General features: G+C 43.7%; 1 protein-coding gene and 1 pseudogene across 1 annotated transcript; one reads left to right on the top strand and one right to left on the bottom strand.

Annotated features, from left to right (window-relative positions):
• Positions 1-249: 249 nt before the first annotated feature.
• Positions 250-3,343, top strand: LOC119329384 (26S proteasome non-ATPase regulatory subunit 8 homolog A-like). Its single transcript, XM_037602420.1, has 6 exons — positions 250-563; positions 726-804; positions 1,734-1,836; positions 2,445-2,708; positions 2,793-2,904; positions 2,992-3,343. The coding sequence occupies exons 1-6, from the start codon at positions 459-461 to the stop codon at positions 3,130-3,132; spliced, it is 804 nt and encodes a 267-aa protein (XP_037458317.1). The 5' UTR covers positions 250-458; the 3' UTR covers positions 3,133-3,343.
• A 1,245-nt stretch (positions 3,344-4,588) lies between these two features.
• On the bottom strand, positions 4,589-8,497 carry LOC119332959 (annotated as a pseudogene).
• Positions 8,498-18,765: the final 10,268 nt, after the last annotated feature.

Below are 18,765 nucleotides of genomic sequence, written 5' to 3'. Positions count from 1 at the left end.
GGATTTTTTGGGCTGGGTCGTCGGGCCGGGCTGCTCATATCTAGGTCTAGTTCGTACTAGTTGGGTTAATAAATTTCGTAAATAATAAGCAAAGTGGACTTTCGCAAATATAAAAATTATGTCATGTCTACGTATTGTTTTTCGCGTTTCCTACAACCCTTTTTTTAATTAAAAAAGCGTTTTGATTTATTACTTTTTTATTCTTTTTCCCACAGAAAGAAGAAAGAGGAGGAAGCCGAGTAGGACAGCCCGGGAGGAGGAGTATACAGTACACAGCCGCTAGCTCTTCCCCCGCGGCGCCCGATCTCGTACTTGGAGCCTTGGAGGAGACTCGAACCCTAATCCCCTCCCGCCTCGATCTCTCCCGCCGAAGGAGAGATCCCGTTCAGCCTCGGCTCCAATCCGCGACTCGACTCGACTCGAAGCTCCAGCTCCGCCGCCGCCCCCCGCCGCCGCCGATGGATCCGAAGCTGGTGGAGGTGACGCAGCTGTTCGACCGCTTTAAGGCGGCCTTCAAGGCCAGCAATTTCGACGTCTGCTCGACCCTCCTCTCGCAGCTCAAGGTGCGCCCGCCCCCTTCTCCCCCCCTCCCGCCGGGCGGTTCGGAAAGCTCGCATCTTTTCTAGGTTTTAGTTCTGGTTGGGTCGGCGGCGCCGGTGGTTTCGCCGGGGAGCGAGAGGTCCATCTTCTGGTGAATTGACAGGTGAAGCTTCCTCCTCTTGCAGGTCCTCCTCACCAAGTTCCCCAGCCTTCCCCCGCTGTTCCAGCAGACGCCCAACGCCGTGGAGGAGCTCAAGCTTGCGAGTAAGACAACTTTTTTTTTCTCTCTATCAATTGTCGTCAGGTGGTTGCAATGATGCTTTCCGTATGTGTGCGCTGGGTGCGATTTTTTTTCTTGGTAGGTCACCATGTTATTATGGTGTGTGTAGTGTATGTAGGTATATGTGAAGATTGTGTTGGTGAGGGGATTTTGATTCTGTGTGTAGGTATATATATATATGATGAAGATTGTGTCGGTGAGGGGATTTTGACTCTGTGTGTAGGTTGGTCTGTGTTTGGTTGATGTGTGATGTGGTTATCTTGTTTTTGTAACGCCGTCTGAGATTGTAGTCATGTTTGATTATTGTTGCGATATGACTCGTTCAGCGCCGTTGAACTGAAACTTTGTTTAGTTAGCCGGCAATTCATGTGTGGTCTTTCTGTAACAGTTGGTATGTTTAGTTGCTCGATGCAGCTAGCTCGAGGATGTGGCGGGGGATCTTTGCACGCCTAACACTGATTTGTTTTGGTCATGCAATTTTACTTTAGGAGTTTCAGCCGAATGGTTGCAGCCATATATGAATTTTTATAGATGATTTGATTTGAATGTTTGTTCTATCTTAGGAGTTAAAACTGACGCTAGTGATGCTTGTCAGTGTCAGAGTGTCGACTCTGGAATAACGGGTCTCTTTTTCGACTTGACCTCTGATGCTGCATTGGATATTTGTATTAGATGATATAAGATTCGGTCATTCAGATATCACTATGTTGCAGTTCATGAATTGATCGTTCATATGCTGTCGCCATGAATGAACCCAACCCTTCTGTCTGATTATCGTAACCTATGCCCTGTTTTTTTTCTAAAAGGAAAATGTGTGTCTGTAGTGTTATGGCCCAGCTATTTAGAAATATATGCTCTGGTCTTGTGGTTATCCTTAATAGAGCAGCCACTAAATCTACCTGAAACATTTCAGGGGAAATTTATGAGCAGGCAGTTATTTTGAGTGTGAAAATGGAAGACCAAGATGCATTTGAAAGGGACTTCTGCCAGCTCAAGCCCTATTACATGGACACATGGTTAGTTCCTTTTTTTTTACCACTTTGCAGTTGTTTTCTCTGTCTATGCATTGTGTAGGCTGTCATTTAATACGTGTATTGTTCCCTGTTCTCCTTCATCATCCATTGGGTTTTCAGTTGGTAAAGTCAAAACAAATAAGTACTGTATAAATTATTGGTTTTCTTTGGGCATAATAAGTTGCCAAATGAGTTGAACCAAAATAGGTTTTTGTGTTAGTCTTGCATGAGTTTTTGGGTTAATCTTGCATGAGTTATGTTGTGCCAAGTTTGCTGGTTCAGTTGGGTAGTCGAATATGGAACAGGGGCTGAGTTGGGAATTTATGTTTGCAAGTCGCAGTTAAGTTAGACATGTAGATTGGGTTTCGTATCGAACTCTCAGGTTTCTGGCCTGCGGGTGACCCATGATGCCCTTGCCAGACTGGCAAATGTTTTGTGTTTCTAATATCTTAGCAGAATTGTTTTCACATCTTATTCAGTTTTATATGCCTGGTTTATCAAGTCCAGAACATGTTACAAAATGTCTGGACTTGTTGAAGGTTATTTTACCTAGGAACATGTTGGATTTTCTGCTTGTAATATATCGTACTAATTCATGCTGATGCCTGCAGCGGCATAATTCCTCCATCATCGGAGGAGTACCCAATCATGGGGGCTAACCTTCTGAGGCTATTAGTCCAGAATAGAATTGCGGAGTTCCACACTGAGCTGGAGCTTCTTCCCGCCAAAGCGCTGGATAATGCTTACATCAAGCACGGGGTTGAGCTCGAGCAGTCCTTTATGGAGGGCGCATACAACCGCGTGCTGAGCGCTCGACAAACCGCGCCGCATGAAACCTACATATACTTCATGGACCTTCTCGTCAAAACGGTTAGGTAAGTCGGTCTCTGTCTCCACCCCTTCCAGTTAGCTCCTTGTGCTGCTGTGCATCACTGTGATGATATCTGCTGCACCCGCAGAGACGAGATAGCTGGGTGCAGCGAGAAGGGATATGATTACCTGTCAATAAACGACGCGAAGCAGATGTTTAAGTTCAGCTCCGACAAGGAACTGCAACAGTACATCGCAGAGGTAAATTAACATGCCTTGTGCTCCTGGTGTGAATTACGTGAGTTATTATGGCCATGGGGTTGTAAAGTACCGTCGTGTTGTCAACAGGAGCACCCCGAGTGGGATGTCAAGGACGGCCGGGTCTTGTTCCAGAAGGCGAAGGAGTCCCAGCCCTGCAAGGAGATCCCGGCAGCGCCGGTCATCAACCAGACCCTCGGCTACGCGAGGGAATTGGAGAGGATTGTGTGATTTGTTTGCCTCTTTTTTCTTCATCATTGGACTGAGTTTCCCATGAAGAGGTGGATTATTGGATTGGATTGCCCTGTGACTCGGCTGTACTATTTTGTTAAATCGTTTGCTTCACCTACGGTTTCCAAAGCTACACAACTGTGAAATGTCGGCCTAAAATGGCAGAAGAAACAATGCCTGTTATGTTAATCAATTGATTGTGTAAGCGTAAGTCCAACTGCCTGTGCTTTTTTCTCCTCCCCCTGCTGCCGTCGCCGGCGACAGGCAAGGTCGACGGTGGCAACATCTTCGGCAGTTGATGCTGCTTGAGCAGAAATGGTGGCCTACCGGCAGATGATGAGACGGTTGATTGGCAGAAGTCTATATCAAAATTGCCTTGAAACTACAAGGGAGTTGAACCAAAGATATAGTATAAACCTACTCCAGAAATTGCTTTTGGAGGCCGAGCTTTGTGGAGCCTCCAAATCCAAAATTCCTGAAAATTTATATTTTTTACATTTCAAAAAATTCTGAAAAAAAAGAGAGATGAAGGCACAATGCACGTGTAAAATTTTAGGACGAAATAAGATGAAATGAGGGCTGTGAAAAAAATCTAGGGCTTTTTAACACATGATACTATTCATCCTTGTCAGATTTTTTTGAAACCAAATTTTTTGAATTTTGAATTTTACAAAAATTCAGCCTCCATGGAGGCCGAGATCCAAAATGCCATACATGTTTGCAGCAAACAGGACATGAATAAAAACATCATGTTTTTTTTAAACACAGTACAGACGCAAGCGCTCATATAAACGCGCATACACTCACTCCTATGAACGCACACACGCACACCCTACCCCTATGAGCACCTCCGAGAGACTGAGTCGGCATATCATCTTGAAGACTTTACGAAGTCACCGTAGGCGCCTCGTAGTCGACGGGAACGTCTCCTCCCACTGAAAGCGTATCGCCAGAATTCATGAAATAAATCCAGGATAAATGCGAGCACCACCTAACTATCTCAACCAGAGGTTGGTTCACTAAAAAAAATAAAAAAAAGATTATACCAAGGAGGTGTAAGATTGACAGGGGATTATACCAAATGTAAAAGCAGAAACACAGATGTACAAAAAAGAAGAAAAATGCTCTGCTGCATCGGCAATAACTTGAGGGTGATTAACTAGCAATATTATGATCATTTGCCCTGTTTGCATGTTTCTTCTAGCATAGTCATCTAGCTTGTTTTGGTAAAAAAAAAGAGTAAGAATTTAATGGAGTACATGGTCTTCAAGGAGACAGGTTACAGAATTCTGAAAACACAATATGAAACACCATTTATCCAATAGAAAACTGCAAAAGCGCAAACTAAAAGAGAGGTCATAAACAGCAGTATTAGCACACAAGATGTGCACGTCCACGGCTGCATTTTTTACAACAGAAATTGTCATATCAACAAAACAGGCTACTGTATCTGATCTGAGGGTTGTCAACATCTTTTCATAATCGCTATACACACAGTATATAATAGTAGTAATACAAAGAAGATGGATCAGTAACCGAGCAGAGTTGTGCCTACTACACAAGGAAGGACCAGAGATAGCAAACTTTAATCTGAACAACAACCCCCCTTCCTTAATTCCTCATGCACTAGTGTGCCCACCTCTAGAGGACATTTGAAACTAGTGTGTCCATCGCCAAAACGCAACCATCAGCACGACGGTGATAATCATGCCGCCATACGCGATCCGCTTGTCGACCCGGTGCCGCTTCTCAATAAGCTTCAAGACCGAGTTTGATAGGCCAACGGTGTTCAGGACATCTAGAGCCTTCCTTTGCGCGCTCTGCAATCAAGTGCAAGGAGATGTTACTTCTGCTACTATCAGGCAGGCACATTCTTTCACCATGCCAACAAAGGCCAGCAGGGTGCTGTGCAAGTTGAACTGTTTCGTTTACCTTCAGACGATCCCTCTGGTCAGACTACTTGTGGAGGATGGCCACTCCTGTCTCAAAGGCTTCGTCAAGCATTCAAGAGGAGCTACGGGCCGATTGCATTGCCTGGGCTTCGTCGTCAAATATTTGAAGGACATGTGACGACTCACCATTCTGCAACATAATTTTCAATTCATTAGTGCTGCAACGAAATTATCCTGCATGAAACACAACCGCTCATGCTTCAAGACTACTCACAGCTCTCTCTCTCAAATAGCTCCGCCCTTTCCTTGGCTTCCAGAATCCGCTTTCGTTGCCGCAACGAGTGCTTGTTGAGGGTTTCCTTCAATGAATCAACCTCTTCAGATAGCTGCTCCACTTTTCTGCCAGGACAACATCAAACAATGTTAAAAACTTGGAACAGCAACCTATTCAGCTCTTCCTTTCAATTGTGCACACTGTCGAAATTATACATGTAACAGGAAAAGAATTCACAACAGAAATCATACCCTAGAGCAATTCTCGAGAGTTGCTCCAGGAGCCACAAATATCACTTTTATACAGAACTCCATTTCTACAAAACAGATAAAAGGAAATATAGCATCCTCGAGGACGGATAAACCTAGCATGAGCGTCTAACTATCTCAGCATGACACATGGCCTGAAATTCCATATTGACCACACGTATAGAGTGACAAGACCTTCAGATCTAAGCTGGTGAATTCCAGAGAAAGAATAACACTAGAAGAAAATATGTGTATTTAGTAGTTTAGTACTTCTGTGACTGAATCTTTGCTATAAAGGAAGGGAATTAGAGAAAATGCCATCTTAAGAGCAAGAAAACAATCCAATCTAATGTGTATCTCCTACAGATTAAAGCAATGTAGGTAAAAAGCACTCCGTCTCACATGTATTTGAAGGTAACACTATTTGATACAAGCTGAGGACAAGATCAAGGTTCCAAGATGTATTACACCTAATACCTGGCTGTAGGATTTCTACTGCACCCAGAAGGTGGATGGATAAATCAATTAACCAAGAATTACTAATAACTTAGATTAGAAGCAACAAATGAGATAATAACTTTCTGTATGAAATGTTGGTTATGCCAATTCCTCTGAAGAAAGGCTAGTTTTCAATCTGAACTATCAAGTTCGTACATCAAAATAATCCTGCTTGCTGACTAAATTATGAAGTGCAATGATACACAAAGTTATTTATTGCTTGTTTATGGTGGGTACTTGAATTAAAACACTATGACCCTGGTTAAGTCTATGTGGAGGTCGTGGTGGTTCTGGCACTGGCATCCCTAATCAGACACAGTGTACCTATAATTTGCCGATGGAAGATTGCTAAAAAGTATCTACATGAAATACAATTAAAATACTCTGCCTCGTATATATCATGCGCTCGTAGTTCAATGAGTGCTTATCATTGCCTATTCTTGGCGTCTTGCCCCTCTGAACCACCACCAAGAAGGGCGCAGCTAAAATTTGCAAAGAATTCTTTTTGCGACAGGAACTATTTGTTATGAATAATCTAGTGCCAATGGACCTGTCTACCAACAACAGGCAGATTCAGTGGCAAGAAAACTGATAGTGGTCAAGCTAAATAAGTTGAAACAGGCATACTGAACAACCAAATTTCCACTTGCTCAAAGCATAATTGAACAACCTAACTTCCATATCCTCCTCAATAGCATAACTGAAGCCTACCAAGTTGGCACATCGAACAACCTAATTGAACTTACAGTTGCTGAAAAGCAATGGAGGCCTACCTACCAAGTACTAGTACACAAGTTGAAAACATGGCACAGATTACTACACAAGCTCGTCAATCCTCACCATTAACGCCAAATCGATTGCTCAGGTAACCGCCGAACTAGAAGGTTTCACCTTGGAGACCACAGTAACGACAGAATGCATACGCTAGAGCTGTGACCAAGAACTCATCGGCGCTTGGAGATCTCTCCCCGCCTCGTCGCCGATTCGCGCGGCATACACAAGGAACTCGTGACGGAGCAGCTAAATGGGGTTAAGGCCGTGAGAAGAAGGAGAGGAAGAGTGTCCTCACCTCTTCCAGAGGTCGCGCTGGCCCTTGGCGGGGATGGAGCGCCACAGGCGGTCCATCTGCACGCAGAGGCCCTGGATCTGCGCCACCTCCCGGGGTAGGAGGAGGAGGCGGGCGCCGAGGCGAGCCGCTCGACGCGGGCCGACAGCAGCAGCCGCCGCGCGCTCTGGTACATCTCCGACAGCGTCGCGCCGCCGCCGCCGCCCCCGCCGCGGTCGAGGATTGTCTCCGGTGTCTCGGATCGGCTTGGGAGGGCCGCGATTTCCTTCGGGCCGAGAGGGAGACGTTGTGACGTGGCTGGTGGCGGGTGTTGGCCGCTTGATTGGGCACGGACGGTGTGGATGGTGGTGGCGTCGATGCCGTGTGGGGCCCTCGCCGTGCAGCCTGCCTGCCTTCCTTCCTTCCACCCAAGCAGACCTGGCCAAACGGGTCGGCCCGGCACGGCACGGCCCAGCCCGTGCTAATCGTGCCTGGCCCGGCACGGCCCGCGGTGGCACGTTTAATAGCTGGGCCGTGCCATGCCGGCCCACGGGCGTGGCTCTCTGGCCCAGGCACGGCCTGATTATTAAACGGGCCGGCCCGTGGCACGTTTTGCACGCTAGCCCATCTGATTTTTAGCTTGTTGGGCTATATTTTAGGCCTATTGGGCTGTAATTTAGATCATATATATAAAAAAATATGAACAAAAATTAAACGGTTCGTGCCGTGCCGGCCCGCGTGCCCAGCCTCCAGGCCCAGGCATGGCCCATGGCGTGCCGCGTGCCGGGCCTAGCCCGTTTAGCTCGGGCCGTGCCGTGCCTGGGCCGTGTCGTTCCTGCGTGCTACCGGGCCGGCCCAGTTAGCACGGCCCGTTTGGCCAGCTATACACCCAAGGCTCTAACAGCATGTTTGTTTGGGGGAAGTTGGAGATGGGGAATGGGAGTTGGAGGCCCGTGGGACTTAACTTCCCTTGATTGGGTCAGGGACATGGGAGTTAAGGCCTTGTACAATAGGAGGTGCTTAGGAGAGGTGTTTAGAGAAATAAACTTGACGTTTCTTAAGCACCGGTGCTTATTTGTACAGAATAGACGCTTAACTAAGCGTCTTTCTTATAAAAATAAGCACCGGTGCTTTAGAAAAATTCGGTTTATTTTTCTAAGCATCTCCCTAAGCATCTCCCATTATACAAAGCCTAAGAGAGGCAGGGGAAAGGGAGTTCGGAGGCCCAACGCCCATCAGACTCTTCCCTGGAGGACCCTAGTAATTCAGCGTGGGAGTGGAAATTGACGTAAAAAAAAGACAACGAGTTGTTCCTCACATCCGCGACGGAAGGGGATAAAGGTGCGAAAATTCTAGAGAAAGCGCGGTAAAATCCTACCTGATTACCCCTATTTAGCAGCAGAGCCATTCTTCCTCCAAACAAATCTTCGACCCACTAATTTCTCCTCGTTCTGCAGAGATGGCGGCACGCACGAACAGGAGCTAAGGTATCCCTATTCTTCATCTTTCCATCTTGAATTCGTGGAAATTTTCCTGCCAATCCAACCTTGTTTCGTTCACATCTAGTTATATCCCATCTGATTTTGCTAATAAAATTGGATTCCTTGCTTTTTTCCTTCACAAACTGATGCAGATCTATTCTTATTTTTATTTTTTCTCCTGCTTCACAGGTCGTAGATTTGTCTCGGCACTTCGTTTCCCCTTTTCTATTAGGAGCAAGAGAAACCAAAAGGCTACAGGTGGGAAGTAATCCTTCATTTTGTATCTCATTTGTTCCCTTGTTTGATTCGTACGCGAAAGTGTAGAGAGGCCTCTGTCTTACATAGTAAGTGATGGCCTTTTTAGAAGCATAGGTGGGACATGGATGGGTATAATTAGTGGATGAAATCTCTTGTACTTGTACAATTTTGTATGCTATTCTTCACCTGCAATTGTAGATCATCGCTGGCTTCCCGTTGTGGCTGCTTGATGTCTACTACACAACATTCTTCTTGTAGTCGTTGTTGAGCCTCCAAGTGCAGAGGTTTGTAGGACAGTAGCAAATTTCTCTCAAGTGGATGACCTAAGGTTTATCAATCCGTATGAGGCATAGAATGAAGATGGTCTCTCTCGAACAACCCTGCAACCAAATAACAAAGAGTCTCTTGTGTCCCCAACACACCCAATACAATGGTAAATTGTATAGGTGCACTAGTTCGGCGAAGAGATGATGATACACGTGGTATATGGATAGTAGATAACAGTTTTTGTAATCTAAAATTATAAAAACAGCAAGGTAACTAATAATAAAAGTGAGCATAAACGGTATTGCAATGATAGGAAATAAGGCTTAGGGTTCATACTTTCGCTAGTGTAATTTCCCTCAACAATAATAACATAATTGGATCACATAATTATCCCTCAACATGCAACAAAGAGTCACTCCAAAGTCACTAATAGCGGAGAACAAACGAAAAGATTATGGTAGGGTACGAAACCACCTCAAAGTTATTCTTTCCAATCAATCCATTGGGCTATTCCTATAAGTGTCACAAACAACCCTAGAGTTCGTACTAGAATAACACCTTAAGACACAAATGAACCAAAACCCTAATGTCACCTAGATACTCCAATGTCACCTCAAGTATCCGTGGATATGATTATACGATATGGGTCACACAATCTCAGATTCATCTATTCAACCAACACAAAGGAGCTCGAAGTGTGCCCCAAAGTTTCTATCGGAGAATCACGACGAAAACGTGTGCCAACCCCTATGCATAGGTTCATGGGCGGAACCCACAAGTTGATCACCAAAACATACATCAAGTGAATCACGTGGTATCCCATTGTCACCACAGATACGCATGGCAAGACATACATCAAGTGTTCTCAAATCTTTAAAGACTCAATCCGATAAGATAACTTCAAAGGGGAAACTCAATCCATTACAAGAGAGTAGAGGGGGAGAAACATCATAAGATCCAACTATAATAGCAAAGCTCGCGATATATCAAGATTGTACCACCTCAAGAACACGAGAGAGATAGATCAAACGCATAGCTACTGGTACATACCCTCAGCCCCGAGGGAGAACTACTCCCTCCTTGTCATGGAGAGCACCGGGATGATGAAGATGGCCACCGGAGAAGGATTCCCCCTCCGGCAGGGTGCCGGAACGGGTCTAAATTGGCTTTCAGTGGCTACAGAGGCTTCTGACGGCGGAACTCCCGATCTATTGTGCTCCCGGATGTTTTTAGGGTATATGAAGATATATAGGCGAAAGAAGTACGTCAGGGGGGCCACGAGGGTGGAGGGGGTGCCCTAGGGGGGTACACTACTAGGAAAAAGGTTTTTAACGACCGTATATGTGGTCGTTAAAAGTCGCATTGTTGTCGTTAAAGGTCAATAACGACCACAATATGCTGGTCGTAGTAGGCTCCATCGTTAAAACTAATTTTCTGGTCGTTATTCTTATAACGACGAGATAGTGTGTGGTCGTCATCCCTAAGCAATAACAACCACAATTATAGTATTAGCGAGCACTTTTGTCATCGCTAATAATTTTATATCATTTCCATTCAACCACCTATAGAATCCTTAGTAGCATCCAACGCTTAAATGTTATCCGCATTAATTAGGAAGCAAAAGAATCTCAATATTGAAAGGGTCATAGCCTCTTTTATTAGTAAAAAGTAAGATCAACTAACAAAATTCCGACATACAAATCTAGAATTAAAACGGCATTTAAGACATTTGAGTCAAAAACACTCCTTACATGACCAATGTACTTCTCATATCTAATTTGGAAATGGAAAACTAGAAAATATATTCTTTATTAATCTTCAATCGAGGGGCACCATCATTGTTTGAATGGATATAATTCTTCATCGGCGACTAATACCTCCTCATGCTTCTTTATACCAAGGTGCTCCATCATTCCTACAAAATGTTGAGTAAGTTATAAAAGTCAGTTCACATAAATAAATCGGCACAATAGCGGCAGATAAAATCAGTATATGAGAGCAACTTACTTGAGCATGTTGGCTTTTATGAGGAGCCTGGTAGACCTCTAAGAATTGTCAGAAATTGGCACAAAGTACAGGACATAAGACGAAATATCTGGCCACTTAGTTACAAATCGATATTTGTTGCAAGTAAAAACTAAAAGAAAGTACTTGCATATGCCCTGAGTGACAAAATAGAACATAACTAGAAGGCATTAATGGTTATAGGCCCAGAGAGCATCAATATATAATATTAATGATCATAATGGAATTCAAATGCAAACATCCGTGGCTCTTATTAAAATCAGACAGGAGCACCGACCACCAGGAGCAACTGCAAACACAAGATACAATAAAACAAGAAACCACTGTGGTGCCAAAAACATTTTTTGCCGAAGATAATTAAAGTGCACAAAGAGTATGTTGGAAATAATGATGGCGTGTGTTGTGTTTGTTGGGGAACGTAGTAATTTCAAAAAAATTCCTACGCACACGCAAGATCATGGTGATGCATAGCAACGAGAGGGGGAGTATGATCTACATACCTAGTAGATCGACAACGGAAGCGTTTGGTTGATGTAGTCGTACGTCTTCACGATCCGACCGATCAAGCACCGAAACTACGGCACCTCCGAGTTCTAGCACACGTTCAGCTCGATGACGATCCTCGAACTCCGATCCAGCAAAGTGTCGGGGAAGAGTTCCGTCAGCACGACGGTGTGGTGACGATCTTGATGCACTATGGCAGCAGGGCTTCACCTAAACTCCGCTACAGTATTATCGAGGACTATGGTGGCTGGGGGCACCGCACACGGCTAAGGAATAGATCACGTGGATCAACTTGTGTGTTCTAGGGTGCCTCTGCCTCAGTATATAAAGGACCAAAAGGGGGGGAGGCTGGCCGGCCAAGGGGGGCGCGCCAGGAGAGTCCTACTCCCTCTGGGAGTAGGATTCCCCCCCCCCCAATCCTAGTTGGATTAGGATTCGCGGAGGGGGAAAAGAGAGAGGGGGGGCCGGCCACCTCTCCTTGTCCTAATAGGACTAGGGGAGGGGGGAGGCGCGCGGCCCATCTTGGGCTGCCCCTTCTCTTTTCCACTAAAGCCCACTAAGGCCCATATAGCTCCCGGGGGGTTCCAGTAACCTCCCGGTACTCCGGTAAAATCCCGATTTCACCCGGAACACTTCCGATATCCAAACATAGGCTTCCAATATATCAATCTTTATGTCTCGACCATTTCGAGACTCCTCATCATGTCCGTGATCACATCCGGGACTCCGAACAACCTTCGGTACATCAAAATGCATAAACTCATAATATAACTGTCATCGTAACCTTAAGCGTGCGGACCCTACGGGTTCGAGAACAATGTAGACATGACCGAGGCACGTCTCCGGTCAATAACCAATAGCGGGACCTGGATGCCCATATTGGCTCCTACATATTCTAGAAGATCTTTATCGGTCAGACCGCATAACAACATACGTTGTTCCCTTTGTCATCGGTATGTTACTTGCCCGAGATTCGATCGTCGGTATTCCAATACCTAGTTCAATCTCGTTGCCGGCAAGTCTCTTTACTCGTTCTGTAATACATCATCCCGCAACTAACTCATTTAGTTGCAATGCTTGCAAGGCTTAAGTGATGTGCATTACCGAGAGGGCCCAGAGATACCTCTCCGACAATCGGAGTGACAAAACCTAATCTCGAAATACGCCAACCCAACATGTACCTTTGGAGACACCTGTAGTACTCCTTTATAATCACCCAGTTACGTTGTGACGTTTGGTAGTACCCAAAGTGTTCCTCCGGTAAACGGGAGTTGCATAATCTCATAGTCATAGGAACATGTATACGTCATGAAGAAAGCAATAGCAACATACTAAACGATCGGGTGCTAAGCTAATGGAATGGGTCATGTCAATCAGATCATTCACCTAATGATGTGATCCCATTAATCAAATGACAACTCATGTCTATGGTTAGGAAACATAACCATCTTTGATCAACGAGCTAGTCAAGTAGAGGCATACTAGTGACACTCTGTTTGTCTATGTATTCACACATGTATTATGTTTCCGGTTAATACAATTCTAGCATGAATAATAAACATTTATCATGATATAAGGAAATAAATAATAACTTTATTATTGCCTCTAGGGCATATTTACTTCAGTCTCCCACTTGCACTAGAGTCAATAATCTAGATCACATCGCCATGTGATTTAACATCAATAGTTCACATCTTTATGTGATTGGTTCACATCTCCATGTGACTAACACCCAAAGGGTTTACTAGATTCAATAATCTAGTTCACATCGCTATGTGATTAAGACCCAAAAAGTGATCATGTTTTGCTTGTGAGAGAAGTTTAGTCAACGGGTCTGCCACATTCAGATCCGCATGTATTTTGCAAATTTCTATGTCAACAATGCTCTGCATGGAGCTACTTCTAGCTAATTGCTCCCACTTTCAATATGTATCCAGATTGAGACTTAGAGTCATCTGGATCAGTGTCAAAGCTTGCATCGACGTAACTTTTTACGACGAACCTTTTTGTCACCTCCATAATTGAGAAATATTTCCTTATTCTACTAAGGATAATTTTGACCGCTGTCCAGTGATCTACTCTTAGATCACTATTGTACTCCCTTGCTTAACACAGTGTAGGGTATACAATAGATCTGGTACACAGCATGGCATACTTTATAGAACCTATGGCTGAGGCATAGGGAATGACTTTCATTCTATTTCTATCTTCTGTCGTGGTCGGGCTTTGAGTCTTACTCAATTTCACACCTTGCAACACAGGCAAGAACTCTTTCTTTGACTGTTCCATTTTGAACTACTTCAAAATCTTGTCAAGGTATGTACTCATTGAAAAAACTTATCAAGCGTCTTGATCTATCTCTATAGATCTTGATGCTCAATATGTAAGCAGCTTTACCGAGGTCTTTCTTTGAAAAATTCCTTTCAAACACTCCCTTATGCTTTGCAGAATAATTCTACATTATTTCCGATCAACAATATGTCATTCACATATACTTATCAGAAATGTTGTAGTGCTCCCACTCACTTTATTGCAAATACAGGCTTCACCGTAAGTCTGTATAAAACTATATGCTTTGATCAACTTATCAAAGCGTATATTCCAACTCCGAGATGCTTGCACCAGTCCATAGATGGATCGCTAGAGCTTGCATACTTTGTTAGCACCTTTAGGATTGACAAAACCTTCTGGTTGTATCATATACAACTCTTCTTTAATAAATCTATTAAGGAATGCAGTTTTGTTTATCCATTTGCCAGATTTCATAAAATGCGGCAATTGCTAACATGATTCGGACATACTTAAGCATAGATACGAGTGAGAAACTCTCATCGTAGTCAACACCTTGAACTTGTCGAAAACCTTTTGCGACAATTCTAGCTTTGTAGATAGTAACACTACTATCAGCGTACGTCTTCCTCTTGAAGATCCATTTATTCTCAATTGCTTGCCGATCATTGGGCAAGTCAACCAAAGTCCATACTTTGTTCTCATACATGGATCCCATCTCAGATTTCATGGCCTCAAGCCATTTTGCGGAATCTGGGCTCACCATCGCTTCTTCATAGTTCGTAGGTTCGTCATGGTCAAGTAGCATGACCTCCAGAACAGGATTACCGTACCACTCTGGTGCGGATCTCACTCTGGTTTACCTACGAGATTCGGTAGTAACTTGATCTGAAGTTACATGATCATCATCATTAGCTTCCTCACTAATTGGTGTAGTAGTCACAGGAACAGATTTCTGTGATGAACTACTTTCCAATAAGGGAGCAGGTACAGTTACCTCATCAAGTTCTACTTTCCTCCCACTCACTTCTTTCGAGAGAAACTCCTTCTCTAGAAAAACTCCGAATTTAGCAACAAAAGTGTTGCCTTCGGATTTGTGATAGAAGGTGTACCCAACCGTCTCCTTTGGGTATCCTATGAAGACATATTTCTCCGATTTGGGTTTGAGCTTATTAGGATGAAACTTTTTCATATAAGCATCACAACCCCAAACTTTAAGAAACGACAACTTTGGTTTCTTGCCAAACCACAGTTCAGATTGTGTCGTCTCAACGGACTTAGATGGTGCCCTATTTAACGTGAATGCAGCTGTCTCTAATGCATAACCCCAAAACGATAGTGGTAGATCGGTAAGAGACATCATAGATCGCACTATATCTAATAAAGTACGGTTATGACGTTCGGACACACCATTACACTATGATGTTCCAGGTGGCGTGAGTAGTGAAACTATTTCACATTGTTTTAATTGAAGACCAAACTCGTAACTCAAATATTTTACCTCTGCGATCATATCGTAGAAACTTTTATTTTCTTGTCACGATGATTTTCCACTTCACTCTGAAATTCTTTGAACTTTTCAAATGTTTCAGACTTATGTTTCATCAAGCAGATATACCCATATCTGCTCAAATCATATGTGAAGGTCAGAAAATAACGATACTCGCCGCGAGCTTCAACACTCATCGGATCGCATACATCAGTATGTATTATTTCCAATAAGTCAGTTGCTCGCTCCATTGTTCCGGAGAACGGAGTCTTTAGTCATCTTGCCCATAAGGCATGGTTCGCAAGCACCAAGTGATTCATAATCAAGTGATTTCAAAATTCCATCAGCATGGAGTTTCTTCATGCGCTTTACACCAATATGACCTAAACGGCAGTGCCACAAATAAGTTGCACTATCATTATTAACTTCGCATCTTTTGGTTTCAATATTACGAATATGTGTATCACTACGATCGAGATCCAATGAACTTGTTTCATTGGGTGTATGACCATCGAAGGTTTTATTCATGTAAATAGAACAACAATTATTCTCTGACTTTAATGAATAACCGTATTGCAATAAATATGATCAAATCATATTCATGCTCAACGCAAAAACCAAATAACATTTATTTAGGTTCAACACTAATCCCGAAAGTATAGGGGAGTGTGCGATGATGATCATATCAATCTTGGAACTACTTCCAACACACATCGTCACTTCACCCTTAACTAGTCTCTGATTATTCTGCAACTCCTGTTTCGAGTTACTACTCTTAGTAACTGATCCAGTATCAAATACTGAGGGGTTGCTATAAACACTAGTAAAGTACACATCAATAACATGTATATCAAATATACTTTTGTTCACTTTGCCATCCTTCTTATCCGCCAAATACTTGGGGCAGTCCCGCTTCCAGTGACCAGTCCCTTTGCAGTAGAAGCACTTAGTCTCAGGCTTAGGACTAGACTTGGGTTTCTTCACTTGAGCAGCAACTTGCTTGCTGTTCTTCTTGAAGTTCCCCTTCTTCCCTCTGCCCTTTTCTTGAAACTAGTGGTCTTGTCTACCATCAACACTTGATGTTTTTCTCGATTTCTACCTTCGTCAATTTCCGCATTACAAAGAGCTTGGGAATCGTTTCCATTATCCCTTGCATATCATAGTTCATCACAAAGTTCTACTAACTTGGTGATGGTGACTAGAGAATTCTGTCAATCACTATCTTAAGATTAACTCCCACTTGATTCAAGCGATTGTTGTACTCAGACAATCTGGGCACATGCTCACTAGTTGAGCGATTCTCCTCCATCTTTTAGCTATAGAACTTGTTGGAGACTTTCATATCTCTCAACTCGGGTATTTGCTTGAAATATTAACTTCAACTCCTGGAACATCTCATATGCTCCATGACATTCAAAACGTCTTTGAAGTCCCGATTCTAAGCCATTAAGCATGGTGCACTAAACTATCAAGTAGTCATCATATTGAGCTAGCCAAATGTTCATAACGTCTGCATCTGCTCCTGCAATAGGTCCGTCACCTAGCGGTGCATCAAGGACACAATTCTTCTGTGCAGCAATGAGGATAAACCTCAGATCACGGATCCAATCCGCATCTTTGCTACTAACATCTTTCAACACAATTTTCTCTAGGAACATATCAAAATAAACACAGGGAAGCAACAACGCGAGCTATTGATCTACAACATGATTTGCAAAATACTACCAGGACTAAGTTCATGATAAATTTAAGTTCAATTTAATCATATTACTTAAGAACTCCCACTTAGATAGACATCCCTCTAATCCTCTAAGTGATCACGTGATCCAAATCAACTAAACCATGTCCGATCATCACGTGAGATGGAGTAGTTTCATTGGTGAACATCACTATGTAGATCATATCTACTATATGATTCACGCTCGACCTTTCGGTCTCCGTGTTCCGAGGCCATATTTGTATATGCTTGGCTCGTCAAGTATAACCTAAGTATTCCGCGTGTGCAACTATTTTGCACCCGTTGTATTTGAACGTAGAACCTATCACACCCGATCATCACGTGGTGTCTCAGCACGAAGAACTTTCGCAACAGTGCATACTCAGGGAGAACACTTCTTGATAATTTAGTGAGAGATCATCTTATAATGCTACCGCCAATCAAAGCAAGATAAGATGCATAAAAGATAAACATCACATGCAATCAATATAAGTGATATGATATGACCATCATCATCTTGTGCTTGTGATCTCCATCTCCCAAGCACCGTCGTGATCACCATCGTCACCGGCGTGACACCTTGATCTCCATCGTAGCATCGCTGTTGTCTCGCCAAGCTTGTGCTTCTACGACTAGCGCTACCGTTTAGTGATAAAGTAAAGCATTACATCGCAATTGCATTGCATACAATAAAGCGACAACCATATGGCTCCTGCCGGTTGCCGATAACTTGGTTACAAAACATGATCATCTCATACAATAAAATTTAGCATCATGTCTTGACCATATCACATCACAACATGCCCTGCAAAAACAAGTTAGACGTCCTCTACTTTGTTGTTGCAAGTTTTACGTGGCTGCTACGGGCTTAAGTAAGAACCAATCTCACCTACGCATCAAAACCACAACGATAGTTTGTCAATTTGACTCCGTTTTAACCTTTGCAGGGACCGTGCGTAGCCACACTTGGTTCAACTAAAGTTGGAGAAACTGTCACCCACAAGCCACCTCTGTGCAAAGCACGTCGGGAGAACCGGTCTCGCGTAAGCGTACGCGTGATGTCGGTCTGGGCCGCTTCATCCAACAATACCGCCGAACCAAAGTATGACATGCTGGTAGGCAGTATGACTTATATCGCTCACAACTCACTTGTGTTCTACTCGTGCATATAACATCAACATATAAAACCTAGCTCGGATGCCACTGTTGGGGAACGTAGTAATTTCAAAAAAATTCCTACGCACACGCAAGATCATGGTGATGCATAGCAACGAGAGGGGGAGTATGATCTACATACCTAGTAGATCGACAACAGAAGCGTTTGGTTGATGTAGTCGTACGTCTTCACGATCCGACCGATCAAGCACCGAAACTACGGCACCTCCGAGTTCTAGCACACGTTCAGCTCGATGACGATCCCCGGACTCCGATCCAGCAAAGTGTCGGGGAAGAGTTCCGTCAGCATGACGGCGTGGTGATGATCTTGATGCACTACAGCAGCAGGGCTTCGCCTAAACTCTGCTACAGTATTATCGAGGACTATGGTGGCTGGGGGCACCGCACACGGCTAAGGAATAGATCACGTGGATCAACTTGTGTGTTCTAGGGTGCCTCTACGTCAGTATATAAAGGACCAAAAGGGGGAG

Source organism: Triticum dicoccoides, chromosome 7A (genome assembly GCF_002162155.2).
Source record: "Triticum dicoccoides isolate Atlit2015 ecotype Zavitan chromosome 7A, WEW_v2.0, whole genome shotgun sequence".
Lineage (NCBI taxonomy): Eukaryota > Viridiplantae > Streptophyta > Magnoliopsida > Poales > Poaceae > Triticum > Triticum dicoccoides.
This window is presented reverse-complemented; position numbering and strand designations above follow the sequence as displayed.